The sequence below is a fragment of the Solanum lycopersicum genome, chromosome 1, assembly GCF_036512215.1.
Source record: "Solanum lycopersicum chromosome 1, SLM_r2.1".
In the NCBI taxonomy this organism is placed as follows: domain Eukaryota; kingdom Viridiplantae; phylum Streptophyta; class Magnoliopsida; order Solanales; family Solanaceae; genus Solanum; species Solanum lycopersicum.
Window position 1 is genome coordinate 83,652,786 of NC_090800.1, and position 14,302 is coordinate 83,667,087.

The 14,302-nt window shown below is 30.8% G+C and overlaps 2 protein-coding genes across 2 annotated transcripts; one reads left to right on the forward strand and one right to left on the reverse strand.

Annotated features, from left to right (window-relative positions):
* The first annotated feature begins 532 nt into the window (after window positions 1-532).
* LOC101249211 (peter Pan-like protein) lies at window positions 533-5,194 on the forward strand. Its single transcript, XM_004230009.5, has 7 exons — window positions 533-799; window positions 1,489-1,668; window positions 2,785-3,015; window positions 3,181-3,273; window positions 3,358-3,545; window positions 4,292-4,485; window positions 4,778-5,194. The coding sequence occupies exons 1-7, from the start codon at window positions 782-784 to the stop codon at window positions 4,909-4,911; spliced, it is 1,038 nt and encodes a 345-aa protein (XP_004230057.1). The 5' UTR covers window positions 533-781; the 3' UTR covers window positions 4,912-5,194.
* A 2,200-nt stretch (window positions 5,195-7,394) lies between these two features.
* EIL3 (protein EIN3-like3) lies at window positions 7,395-10,085 on the reverse strand. The gene is given in 2 exon segments (NM_001247617.2): window positions 7,395-9,401; window positions 9,884-10,085. A coding segment is annotated over 1 exon segment (1,806 nt). The 5' UTR covers window positions 9,392-9,401; window positions 9,884-10,085; the 3' UTR covers window positions 7,395-7,585.
* Window positions 10,086-14,302: the final 4,217 nt, after the last annotated feature.

The following is a 14,302-nucleotide window of genomic DNA, read 5'->3' on the forward strand; positions in this document are numbered from 1 at the left end:
TATTAATTAAATTGATAATGAACATGTATCAATCATTGGTGAAATTCATACTTTTATAAGATCAATAACTATAAAAAGTACATGAAATATGAGTATTATTTGTGTATTTATTTTGTGAAATGATAAGTCTTAAGGACTATTTATTTTGTTTTAAAAAAGACTATATAAATAGAAACGAAGAGAGTATAAAACTACTAATTTATCACATTATACATATATTTTTCTTCAAGAAACAAAATTAAATTATAAATATTTATAGTAAAAAGTATAATCCAACACAATTTTAGTTTTGAAAATTTCAAATATTTTTATGATAAAAACAACGACTAATTCAATCTTAATCGACTAGAAGAAAGTGTCCCAATAGCATATCATTTTTAATAGTAATAATTATTTTTTTTACTTTTATAAAATTATTTATAATAAGTTTTAATAAATCACATACTCCATCTTTTATCTGCCAAAAGTCAAAAATACCCTCACAAATCTCACTTTGACAGGGACAAAACTAGTAATCTACTTATTGGCATTTGGCAAAGAAAAGGGAAAAAAATAAATAAAATAAAAAATCCACTAGTTTGGGTTTAGCTAGGGTTTTATGTAACTTGTCTTCTTTCTCCTCCATTGTTACAAAGCCTTAACGCTGCTAAAGCACTGCCTTTGTATAACGTGAATTCAAGATTGATTTCAAAATCATATATTTGGGGAATTTCTAAAAAACCCTTAAATTTATAGCTCGCAATTTGCAGGATTCAGAGTAAACTTGGAGTATTAGTAGATTATGGGTCGTTTCAAGAGTGTAAGTAGTTCTGCTTTTTCTATTCTATGTTTTTTCAGGATTGTAGTTTTCGATTTATCTAACTAGATTTTTAGTTGTTCCTTCACATTTTTCGTTGTTTTTGGGTTTTAAGAGAGATGTAATGAGCAGTTTAGAATATGGTGGTTTAAGTAATAAACTAGGTGTAAACAGAAAATTTATGGGTTTTTTTTATAGCAGCAACAATTATTTGTGACCCTTCTGCCTTGAAACAAAGATAGATGATTAGACTGAATGGAAGTTTTTAGCTACTTTTAGCTGTTGCTTGTAATATCCCTAACGGCTTATACATACAACAAGTAATGATAATCGATAACTATGATTGAATTAAATATTTGGTTTTTAAGCTTTTTTTTCCTATTAAAAAAGGGTTTAATCAACCGAGCTGAAATTTTGAATATTGTTGTGAGGAAGACATTGTATGAATGGAACATGTCATACTTTGTTTATCTGCTTTTGGTTTTATTGAAAGCAAAGGAAAACAAAGTTACTCACGAGTCACGGCTGTAACCTTTTGGTCTTTTTTTGAACGGAAACAAGAAATGATGATCAACTGAACACTGATTTTGTAGAAGATAGATATGTGTTCCATTTTTGTGATTTTTTGTAAGCTTTGTGACAATTTATTGTGGTGGTGGTTGAGCTGAATTCTTGAATACTCATTTAATCAGAAAAACAGGAAGCCGTTTGTCAAGCAAATTGCGAAGAAGACGCCAACGGTCGACCATGTTACTGGAGACAAGATTCCAAAGAGTTTGGTGTTTTCAAGGGGGAAGATTTCTGGTCCTCTCAAACAGTTGCAAATGGACTTGCGAAAATTGATGCTTCCTTATACTGCTCTCAAGCTCAAGGTAAAGCCTTAACATAGTATGTTTATTCGTGCATTCGGGTGCTTATCTGGTTTTTGCTCGACAGTCTTGACTTTTACTAATTCTTTTACTATCTAAAGTTTTTAATACGATTTGGACCTCTTTGTATGAATATTTTTTCAAGCTTCTTCTAAATTGGGACTCGATCCATACGCCTAACAGACTAACATTTTATGAATACACGAAGCCCACTCTTGCAAAGAAACAGTACAAATCATCTTATCTGTAATGAAGTACAGAACCTCATAAACTGAGAAAATTAACCCTATGAAAAGTTCTATAACTGCTCCTACGTTTGCTAAAATAACCAAAAAAAAAAAAACAGTTGCTAAGATGCAAACTGATAAATGTAATCCTCAAAAGTTACCTATTTCAAAAAAAAAATGTAATCCTCAAAAGTTACCTATTTCAAAAAAAAAAAATGTAATCCTCAAAAGTTACCTGTTTCAAAAAAAAAAATGTAATCCTCAAATACTGGAGTGAGACAACAGAAATGGAGCATGTCATTTTCTTTGTCCCTTCAGTATTGCATGGTTTAATGCTTACAGCTACAAATCTAAAGAAAAGGAAAAGGAACAAAAATTAATTGATGTTTGTAAAGAGTGAGAACGGGTTAGACGTCTTTTTCTGCACTGTGACCTGTGATTTTTCGAAGAGATGATTTCTCTTCAATGCCTTTGGACCTTGCGGAGAGAGTCAAGTAGGAGCTTGTTTAATTTGGAAAGGTGAAAGGGGGGGGGGGTTGTTACTTGTACAATGTATTAGCTTTTTTCCGTTTAACTTGTGGACTAGACATTATGCCTGTTATTCTTCTGGCTGCTGAACTCCTGTTATTTGAAAGACAAGCAGAAATGATTAATTAAAATGGCACGTTTATTGGTAGAACAGATCTTTTCAGTACTTCTGGCTTCTTTTTGTTTCCTCAACTTATGAGCTCTGTAGCTTTTTTCAACAATACCTGATTTTATCTTGTGATATAAGCTACAAACATGAATATATTTATCTGTACCTATGTGTTTTTGTATATTACAATATACATCTGTTGTCTGTATTTTTCATATCTTTTGACCAAATAATGTTTCCTCAATTTAATTTCAGGAATCAAAACGAAATAAACTCAAAGATTTCGTGAGTCTTGCTAATGGTATGATGGTCACACATTTCCTCATATTGTCTAAAACAGACTCTGCAGCATACTTGAAGGTTGCCAAAATGAAGCACGGTCCAACTTTAACGTTTAAAATACATAAATATTCGTTGGCTGCTGACATTGCTCAATCTCAACTCCGTCCAAGATGCCCTCCGGATCTTTTCAAAAACCCACCGTTGGTAATCTTTTCTGCTGAATCTTAGATGACTACTTCACACCTCCCGACATGTAGATGTACCTACGAAAACATGCTCATGTTGCCATTTTATAAAGTTGGTTGTCTTGTATTAGCATTATTGTTTTTTCTCTATCTGGTCAGCTGAGCTCCAGAATTATGCTTGCAGATTGTGCTATCTGGTTTTGGTACAGGGGAAGAACACCTAAAGCTCACTACGTTTATATTCCAGAACATTTTTCCTGCCATTGACATAAATACAGTGAGTGAGAACCATACCTAAATTTGTATTCTAGCCACAGTTTGTTTTCACCAGCTGTAAATGGAAACTTGTTATATATTGCAGGTCAAGCTGTCTTCATGCCAAAGGATTGTATTACTTAATTATGATAAAGAAACAAAGCTTATTGATTTCCGACACTACTCTATCAGATTACAGCCAGTGGGTGTTTCTCGCCGAATCAGGAAATTTGTGCAAAACCATCAAGTGCCTGATCTAAGAAGTCTTCAAGATGTTAGTGACTTTGTAACCAAGTACGTTTCAATGTCTCTCAGTGCTGCTATGGATTTTTGATTGCATTCGATGCAATTATAGTTTTCCTTCATTAATCTGGTTGACTTACAATCATTTTTTTCATAGTGAATTAGATCTTTCTATTTCTTATCAGCTGAGGAGCTGGTCTAGAGTTAGTATAGCTATCTGCATTTGTTGTCCTTCTGGAATCAGGTTGTGTGGAACTGAGATCATTGAATTACTGCAGAGATTCTATTCTTACTTCTCCCCTATTCCCGAACTGCTACTACCTTTCCAAACCCTCTTACTATTTGGATTGTTAGCCCTTTACAAGAATTCTGTACCACCGTTGCTGTATCAAATCCCAAAACCCATGTTCTATTCTATCTCCCATCTGCTACTCACTCCCCTCTTCCTTGCACACATATCCATTTCCATTACTTTTATATAAGTGATGATAATAAGCATGCAGCACAGGGTCAATAGAGTTACCTGACAAGATGACCCTTTTATTATCTCAGAACATTTCCTTTGGTTAAGGATGTGCCGCGGTACTAGAGAGGAAGATGTAACTGAAGTAGATGGGGGTTATATATTTCCATTTATAGGCTATTATGGCTCTTGCTTTGCTTTGCTTTAGTTTGTCTTGGCAATTCTGCAAATACCATTTTCAGTCACTATGGGAAAAGTAAGCTGCTAGGGTGATGTAGTCCTGCTACTGTTGTGCTTCTCTTAATTTTTGTCTCTCTCTGCTTTGTCAATGAAGAGCTGGTTATGGATCTGAAAGTGAAGGGGATGATGAGGCAGCAACCGTAAATCTGTCATCTGATATTGGAAGAGTTAATCGAGCTTCTACGAAAAGTGCTGTCAAACTTCAAGAGATTGGACCTAGAATGACTCTTCAACTTGTCAAGATTGAAGAGGGCCTGTGTACTGGTGGACTCCTTTACAATGAATCCGGTAATTTTCTCTATAGCCTCTTTTTCTTACATGAAGCAAAAGACACTCCTTTTATTTTACTGGGTTACTTGGAGGTGGGCAGATAGTATGAAGCAGGGAAATATGGGCGTTGCTACGAAGGATATGGGTAGATTTAATAGTCTGCTTATATCTTAGCGAATTGTTTGTAGTTGGAATCATATTTGTGAATTGGCTTACCATTAGTTTATTAGCTATACCAACTACAGAAATCTTTCACAATACTCGCGACATTACTTCAATTTATTCTCAGTTTCATGCTTGTTGCCTTCAGGTAACGTCGATGCTAAAAAATTGGAAAATGAAGAAGAGAATGAACAAGAAAGTGATGAAGAGATGGATACAGATGATGAGGAAGAGCTAGAAATTGAAGATGAGGAGGAACAAGAAATTGAAGAAGAGGATTAATTGGCTTTTTAAAATTTTGTTTATTTTGTTCTTGATTTTTACATGTATTTGCCAATATATATTATGGTGAGATGCTGGAAGAGCAAAGAGTTTCATTTTTGAATTTGCTCTCATGAGCTACTATATATACTATACTAAGTAGTAACTATACCTACTAACTCCGTTTCAATTTGTTTCTCTTAATTTCTCTTAGTTTGTTGTTAAAAAAAATAGTTATAACAAGAGTAAATGTTATTTTGATGCAGAACACAGAATATTAATAAAAAAAGTTACTTGTGTTAAATTTTGTGCTGAGTAATACTCAGTAATTAATCCTTTGACATTAGCTTGACAAGAAGAACTAAACTCTTTTATGGAGTTCAAATTACTTCCTCTATTCACTTTAAAAATAAATATTCGTTTTCTTTTTAAGTTAAACATATAAAAAGAAAATCATGTTCTACCGTTATCGTTAATTACTTATTCTCCAAATTATTTTTGAAGATATGATATTTATTAAACATCAATTGATAGCAGTGTAACATATAACAACGAGTTTGTTTTCGAGATAACAAATCTCATTTTTTTTATGAAAGATTATATCTATAAATTTATATTTTGAGAACTTAGCAATAAAAATATCTTGCCATAAGTTAAAGTATTTACTTACTTTTCAAATAGTGTCCCTCTTTTATGGAGTATAAAAAACATAATGAAAGTTGAATGTGACATGATGCACGAATGGTACCAATATCCAAAGCAAAACTAATTTTTCAAACAAGAAAGTCTATGATTTACATCTACTTAATTTTTGACTCCGATCTATTTCAATTATCGTTTTTATTAAAAAATAATTGATCTGAAATAAGTATTTTATAATTTTAGAAAATTAAAATTTAATGAATCATTAATTTTTACCTTTTCCTTTATTTAATAAACATATGAAGAAATTAATATGATAGGAAAAAAATTTATGATCACATAATTCTTTTTTTTATCAAATTACCTTTTTTAACGTAGTTAATATTTTCTTAATAACGTATAAATAAGGAACTATTTTCTTAAAAACGTGTAAATGGAAAATATGACATGTAAAAAATCTCAACAATAAGTTGAACATTTCATTATCAAGTAAACCTTCTCAAACACGTAATTTTGACTGCTTTTCTATGTCCACCCGTAAAAGAAGAATCCAAATAAATAAAATATTTTTTTAAAAGTAAAAAAAATAAATAAAGAGAATTTCTAGAAGACGTTTAAAATAGTTTGTCTTAAAGCACATGTGTCTTGTCTTGGATTTTAATATTTTATACAACCAATAATTATTTATAGAGAAAAAGAATTATTCAAAAGTGAACAGTACAAAAAAAAACATCTTTAAATTAGTTTATCTCAGGAATATACTGTCAAGTGGCAATAATAATTACTTTTTTTCTTGATTAATATTGAAAGTGTTTTTTCTTTAGCATTTATCCTAGTGGCACTTTATCAAAAATTATTTTTTTGCTTGTTGTGATTTTAAGCTATTGAGTAGAGCCTAGATGAATAGTGTACGAAGAACCGATAAGTAATTCCATTAGGTATTGATCGATATTAATTATTGGAACAACTCACTGAACTATTTAAGACATCTAAAAGAATATAGATCGAACCTATTCGAAATATATTTCAACTCTTAATTCGTTAAATTTTGAATTTTTTTTTAATCCAAAGTGGATGAAGGAGAAACACACTATTTTCTTGCATCTAATTTACCTAAAAAGTAATTCAGTTTGTTCACATTAAACCAAACAAAACATGATATTCTTTTCATCTGTCCTAGCCATAGTGGATCGAGTTACTTCATACCTATTATTGATGGGAGGTAGGCAGGTAGCAGATATCTTATCGAACTAGTCGAGATGCACGAAAGCTGGCCCGACCACCATGATCATTTAAAAAAATTAAAAGATGGCCCAAGGTGGGGGTGGGGATGGAATTCCAACAATCCTCATTTGTCATAGGCACTAATGACTTTTACCAGAATGACACTTAGATTTGACCTATACCAAACAAAAACATTGCAGCTGAGACTATTACATTATATTATTACAAGAATGAAGCATGTGATTTGTTAGAAAATACATAGGGTTAGGCAAAATAGGACTATAGACCTTTGACCATTCTACATCGAAATTCAACTAATTTAGATTCGCACAATAAAGGGATGAGCCCTTCCTACCAAGAATTTCTCTACTCACACAGGATTTCTCTCTATTAGAATTCGAACTCGAAATCTTTGGTCCCACACATCTGACACAACTTCTTAATAGTTGGGCTCAAGTCAATTGCATGTCAAAAAACCATGAAGAAACTTCATGATGTACACTTGCAGACCAACTGGGAAATGGATGTTAAACCTATTTCACCACCACTGTGCCCTCAAAAGAGCTTCTTAAAACGCGATTATCAATCATGAACTTGTTCCTATCGCGTGAATCACCATCAATGGTGTAAATAAGAGCTGAGTTTAAAACATAATTGCATAAAGATAATTATTGTGTTTAGCACTTACAACCATGGAAACATCAACTACATCACAAAGAAACTACAATACCTGTATATATAAAGGACAGAGAGTTGATCACTTATCTAAACATATACAACCTATCAAGCCTTCATATAGGAAATAAGACAGTTTAATACTAGTACTAGTTCAGAGGTACCATGTAGATATATCCTGCTTTGTCAGCTGTTCCACGGCGTAGTCGCTTCCTCCCAAGTTGAACGGGGAACCGAATCTGTAATCAGTTATATCATTTATGTTTCCACCGAAGGGGGCGTCAAAGGACATTTTGCATTGATCATATTGAAACTCTGTTGAACGATAAACAGGCATGCTGGTTTCTTGAGCTGAGGTCTCCATATGTCCTAGGTTGATGTTGCCATCCATGGGAAGTTCAACTGTTTGTTGCTGAGGCAGGCTTTGGTTTACTAGAATCTCAGAAATTCCGGAACAGATGCTACCATTTTGCTGAAAGTTGTTGTCGTATGATGTTATGAGGTCAGAAATGATCCTCTGATCATCTTCAGGGAGTCCAAGCCCCGAGGCACTCATCGAAGAGGAAGCAGTGACTGACGAGACCGCTGGCTTAGAAGTTGCAGTTTGTGCAGGAAAAACTGTGTTGTGCTCATAGTTGATCTGATACTTAGGTGTAGTAAGTGTTTGAGCAGAATTGAACCGGAATGGACAACTCATTTGGTGGTTGTTTCTTGAAGTCCTGTCAAGGAATCCAGCTTGATAATTGCTGTATGGGCAGTGAAGGTACTCACAAGTATATATCTTTTGATCAACAGACTCCTCAAAACATGGTTCCTTCCTCTTCTGGATAAAATCGGAAGTTAAATCAATAATTTCTCCTTTCACTGGAGCTAAACCTGGCATCAAAACCCTATCTTTAGGTAACATAATTCCAGTTTGGAGATTGATGTCATGGGGTTTACATTCCACTTCATTGTTTCTCTCGTTATCCACTCCTTCCACATCGTAATCGCTAGCATCGCTGATGAAAAAGGAACCATTACCAACAGCTAGAGATCCCTGTGGATAGCTGTCAGGATACAGCTTACGAGCCAAAGCCTCTTCTTGATTGATAATAGCAAGCCAAGTAGCACTCTCCTTAGCTGTCATCTTATCCTGCAAGCACTTTGACTGTCGAACAAGCTTGCGAATCTTAGCAATGTCGGGAGAGATGTGTTTGATTACCGCCGTCAGAACACCAACCTTCCAGGCCTTCTTCAGATCATGAGGCTTCTTGTATGGAGGTTGAACTTGATCATTTGGCAGACCCAACTGACCCCACCATTCCTCTTTACCAGAGGGCCACCAGGGTGGAGATACCCCCTTCTCCAACGGAAACCGCCTCTGTGGAGGATCACAGTGCTGCATCAAAGCAGACAAAAGGGATCCTAGAGTTGTATCCTGCAGCTCCTGTAAAGTGTGGGGAGTGGAAACTATCACACTCGATTCCTCAACTCTCCCAGGAATCTGATTATCAGCCTGATACTTAGCAATAGCAGCAGGGCCATTTCGATCAAATCTGACCTTTTCCTTCCACCAAGCACGAAGATTGTCCGAAGCACCAGTCACAGGCTTCCCTTTCTCAGGGATAATTCCATAAACAAAACCCTGAGCATTACAAACCTCCATCATTTTCAGCATGTACTTCAGTATACCATCTTGTGCACGCGACATCTTCTTTCTACGAGCCTGCTCCTGCGACTGACGCTGCTTCGCACCATCCCCCACCACTTTATTCTTGTTTTTCTCTTTGAGACGCCTCAAAAGCATTCGATCCCTCCACATCCTCCTCTCTAGCTCTTCCACATCCATCTCCTCATCACTATAATCATCCTCCTCCAACCCAACCGGCTTATGCTCAACTTCTTGAGCTCCACATCCCATAGAATCAGATAGAAACTCAAAATTTCCAGAGAACCCCATATCTTCAAATATCCCCATTTACCAAATTCTGCAACACCAATTCAGATACAACAAATAAACTCAACTTTTAGTAAAATCAACTCCAATTTAATCCAAAATTAATGATCTTTAATCTAACATCATCAAACAAAACAGTCCAAATTCCTCAAAACTAGATAATCTTTAACAAATCATAAAAAATTACTCCCACTTTATACTACACATAACACGTCATCATATAAATATAACTCCATGGAGAAAAAAACACAAACAAACATAAATATAACAACGCCATAAAACAAATTTTTTCTACTGAAAAACACCCTTTTAACAGAATTTCATAATTTTCTCTACTGATTACTATTAAAAATTCCATCTATATCTTCTTTGTTTGTAAAAAAAAAACACCCTTTTAATCCCCACATATACTCTGATCTACCAACCCCTTCAAGAACCATATTTTCACAAAAATTCACAACAAACCAACACTCAAAAAAACTTAACAAAAAAAAAATCAAGAAAATGACTTACATGATTTTCTTGAAAACAGCTTGTTGAAGCTGTTATCTATGGCTATACTACTTTGATTTTGAACCAAAAAAAAAAGAAAAAAGAGAGAAAGAGAAGGGGTTTGAGAAGAATGTTAGGTGTATTGAAGTGATGTTTTCACTTTTGTTGTGTATTGGAAAGTAAGAAGAAGAGAGGAAGGTGCAAAGACATTAAAAGTAAAAACAAAGTGGAAAATGCAAAATGCAAATAAAATAGAAGGATAAGTTACAACCTTTTCTTATTTTTTTTTATTTTTATTTTTTAACTATGGATAAGTTAAGTTAACTGTGGTCCTAAAAGGAGTGGTCATGCTGACGTATTCATTACTTTAATTTTATCAAATTAGTCCCTATAGTTTCATATGTTTCGTTTTTTAACCCTACTAGTTTGTGATGATTAAAATATTAGCTTCGAATTCCACTAATTCGAGTTGAACAAATGAACACTTGAAAAAATCAAAATTATAAAATAATATCAGTTTTTATAAATGATAATGTATCATTGTTTACAAATAATAACATGTGTTTTCAAATGTCTGAATTTTATTTATGTTAAATTCTATAAGTGGAAAATCGATTATCTATTTTAAAATATGAAAAATCCTTCTTTATTTGAATACAATTTAAATTGTAAAAAGAGTCAATAATTTGTCAACTAAAATCATCATTTCATATAAAATACTCATAAAATCAATTTATTAGCTTCAATACCGATTAACAAAAACAATATTTCATTGTTTAAATAACATGTATATTCAATTATTTAAATTTCAATTACGCGTGAATTTAATAATATTTAACGAGCAGTAAATAAATTGCTAATAATTTTTTTTTAAAAAATAAAAAAGTTGCAGTTATCAGTAACTTTTAAAAAATGATAAAATTATATTTATGCATAAATTTTTTTTGAAATTTTGGGAATGAAATCATTATTTCATATAAAATACTAGCTTCAGTTATCTAATTTAAGCTAGAGACTGGAAATATAAACTTATAAAATGACATCGACGTTTTAGTATTGCAAATAACACACATATTCAAGAGCCTTAATTAAAGTTAATATTATTCAACGAGCTTGAATCGAATATTTTTTTAAAACTATATAAAAATGTCTTTTTTGAAAAAATGTATAGTTGTCAATAATTTTTTTTAATAAAAAATTGTATTTGAACATAAATTTTACTTATAATAAGAGTTGAATTTTTGTGAGTGTAAATTGACATTATATAAAATACTTGTCGAATCAATTTAAAAGCTCCAAATTATCTAATTTCAGTCGAAGATTGAAAAAATAAATTGTAAAGCAATATCAATTATAGACAAATGTTTCATCGTTTGCAAATAACACGTGTGATTAAATAGCTAAATTTCAGTTATACGAAAAGTTAATTGTGTTTTACAAGTTATGAATATATTATTTATTTTAAAATTTTTAAAAAAATGGCAATAACTCTATAAAAGTAATAAATTGCATTGGACATATATTTTATAAAAAAAAAATTAAAATTTTACGAGTGAAAATCATTATTCCATATAAAATATTCCTCAAATTGATTTATTATCTTCAAATTTATCTAATTTAAGTTGAAGGTGAGTAATTTATTTCAATACTAAAATAAATCTTTTAAAAAATTGCAATTGCCAATCACATTTTATATGACATTTAAGAATTTAATCTTATTTTTTATGCAATCTTAATTGTTCAATTATTGGATTATCTGAAATTTCACATTCTCCGCGGTATAATTTCCTTCTTTATTTAAAAATAAATTTAAAAAATCCATTTTTCAATTAAAAAAAAAGTTGATGGTGTCTTTTTAAATTTACTTTTTTATTTGGAGTAAAATTATAATTTTGAGGAGAAACATGTAAATATTTATATATTTGTTCTAAGTGTGAATAAAATAAATAAAAAGTGTGCTGTGAAAACACGAAATCAAATGTCTTTAATTAATTACCATAAAATATCTTAACCTCTCTTTGATACTCAAATCAAATATTGAAATGTATTTCCATATAAATAAAAGTATTAATATCAATTGCTTTAGTATACAAAGTTGGAAGCTATTTTAAATCTTGTAGTATATCACATTTTATATATAAGTTAATAACTTATTTTCTGCAAAATAGTTAACATGCCATTAGTTTAACTAGCCAAAATAGATAATCAACATATTTAAATAAAACTAAGAAGGAAACCTTACAAAATTGCTATCCTTTATAACAATATTTTACTTTAACGATCGAAATAAAATTAAAATGAATTTTTTAAAATATACTTTTAGAATCTCTACAACAAACTTTTTACCTATAAAAGCAACATTATATTTATTTTTTTCCAGCAATACATTCTTTATAAAATGATCCTTCATGATCTTCTTTTTTGGTGGTATAATAATTAGTCATTTTTATAGAGCTAATATCTATAAGATTATCAATAATGCATAGAGATTTTTATCAAATATTTTGGTAATTCAATACAGGATTAATGACAAAGAATATTTAATCATATTAATATTTAATTTCACCATTAAAACATTTTCATTCTTTCCACAAAGTGAGATGACACTTGGGATTTGATATTAAACTTCCCTATAATTATTAAATATTATTTAAATTTTCAAATATTGTTAATGTTATAGACACATAACAATTCATCACTATAACAATTAAAAGATTTCAGAACCAGTGATGTTACAAATAAATTTAATTGGACATATAAGGTTAAAAAATATTAGTTTTATATATTTGATATTATGGTAGCAAGAATGTATAAGAGCTTTTGTTGCATATTTAGTAACGAAAAAAGAATATTGAACAAACATGAATGGACATATAATAAAAATATGATTTTGTGTACTTCTTGTTGTAGTAAATCTAATATACTAATAGAATATTCTAAATATAATTTGTTTATAAATTATTTGGTTACTAATTACAAATTCGTTTTCAAGCTAATTTATTGTCTATTTGGTGTGAATATTATCTCGTTGTTTAATTTTACAGGTCAATTATCTTATTAATCTAACTAAAAAGGAATTATATAAATAATATAGTTTCAAGCTTTCATTTAACGCTATAAGAAACTTCTCTAGTCACACAAATATTATGATATAATTAAAGAGAATTATAATTATAAAACAAACATTTTTCTGCGTTGCTAAAAAAACAGACATTACCTTTAAGTTATAAGTGATACAAGTAAAACACACCAAGAATTTAAAACTTCATTATTTTCGAAAGATCGAATAATCGCAAAATTTCTATTCTCTAGGAGTACGAAAGGCATAGTGACAAAATACTTTGAGGGCAATTGTATCATTACGAAAACTTGGAGTACCTTTACGAAGTTGAGGTAAAGGGATTCGGCCGCCATTTTTGATTCTGATTTTACCTTTGCCTATTTTTCAATTATTATATTTTCACCCCCCAAACTTTACCTTATCACGTGCAAGGTACAATTTGGTGGGCCCTTTACAATAGAAACTAGTCCTTGTATTTCTATTTTAAGTTAAAGTTGGTCCCATCCTTTAATTTTTGAGCTTATCCATTGTCATAGTGACAAAAATTTATGAAAATGGTCCCTCTAGTTTTAAAATAGGTTCAAAATGGTCAATATAAGTGTACATTTAAGCAATTACTCTCTTTTAAGTTTTTGAGAAGTACGTTTAGTATATGTCAAAAATTCTATGCCTTTTATTTTAACTGTGGTTTTAGTTTTTTTTCTCGTTTTAAGAAAAATAATAAAGAGAAAAAGTATTTTACTCTTAAATGCATGATTTTTTTGTCTAACGAAAAGAGTTTAGTTGGAAGCAGTTCAAAAAAATGACAATTGTTTAAATTATTTGAAAAAGTGAAAACTGACAAACAATAATCGATTTAGAATATGTTATTTTTTCTACTAATACCGATTAACCAAGGTTGAATTTTTAGCACATAGACCTAGAAAGTGTGAAATCAATCTGGTTTAACTGTTTAAAATATTATGTAATTTTTTTTAAAAAAGAAATCTAGAGAATTTGATTATTTCTTTTTCAAAATCTAGAAATTGAAGTCTTTAACCAACAAATATGATCTAGTGGTGGTAAAGATCAGGGTTTAACCCCAATGATGTATTTTAAGACTGTACATATTATATAATATAAAGATCAATCAAATTGTTCATTATTTTCAATTATTATTTATATACCAATCAAAAATCTTTGATCGATTTTCTCAAAATTTAAACGAATTCGGTTAGTTTGAGACTTTAGTAGTCCAATTTCATCTTTCTCCGTAGTGTTAGAAATAATCATGAATAAATTTTACCACTACTTCATAAGATAAAGAAATTGTTTCTAAATATTGAAATTAATAATTATTATTAGCTAAATTGGCTATTAATTCGAGTAATACCCACTCT

Bases quoted from the DNA above. Each gene is read 5' to 3' on its own strand.
- LOC101249211 (XM_004230009.5), top strand. The intron at 1,669-2,784 runs GTAAAGCCTTAA...ATTTAATTTCAG, and splicing joins ATACTGCTCTCAAGCTCAAG to GAATCAAAACGAAATAAACT. The intron at 3,274-3,357 runs GTGAGTGAGAAC...TATATATTGCAG, and splicing joins CTGCCATTGACATAAATACA to GTCAAGCTGTCTTCATGCCA.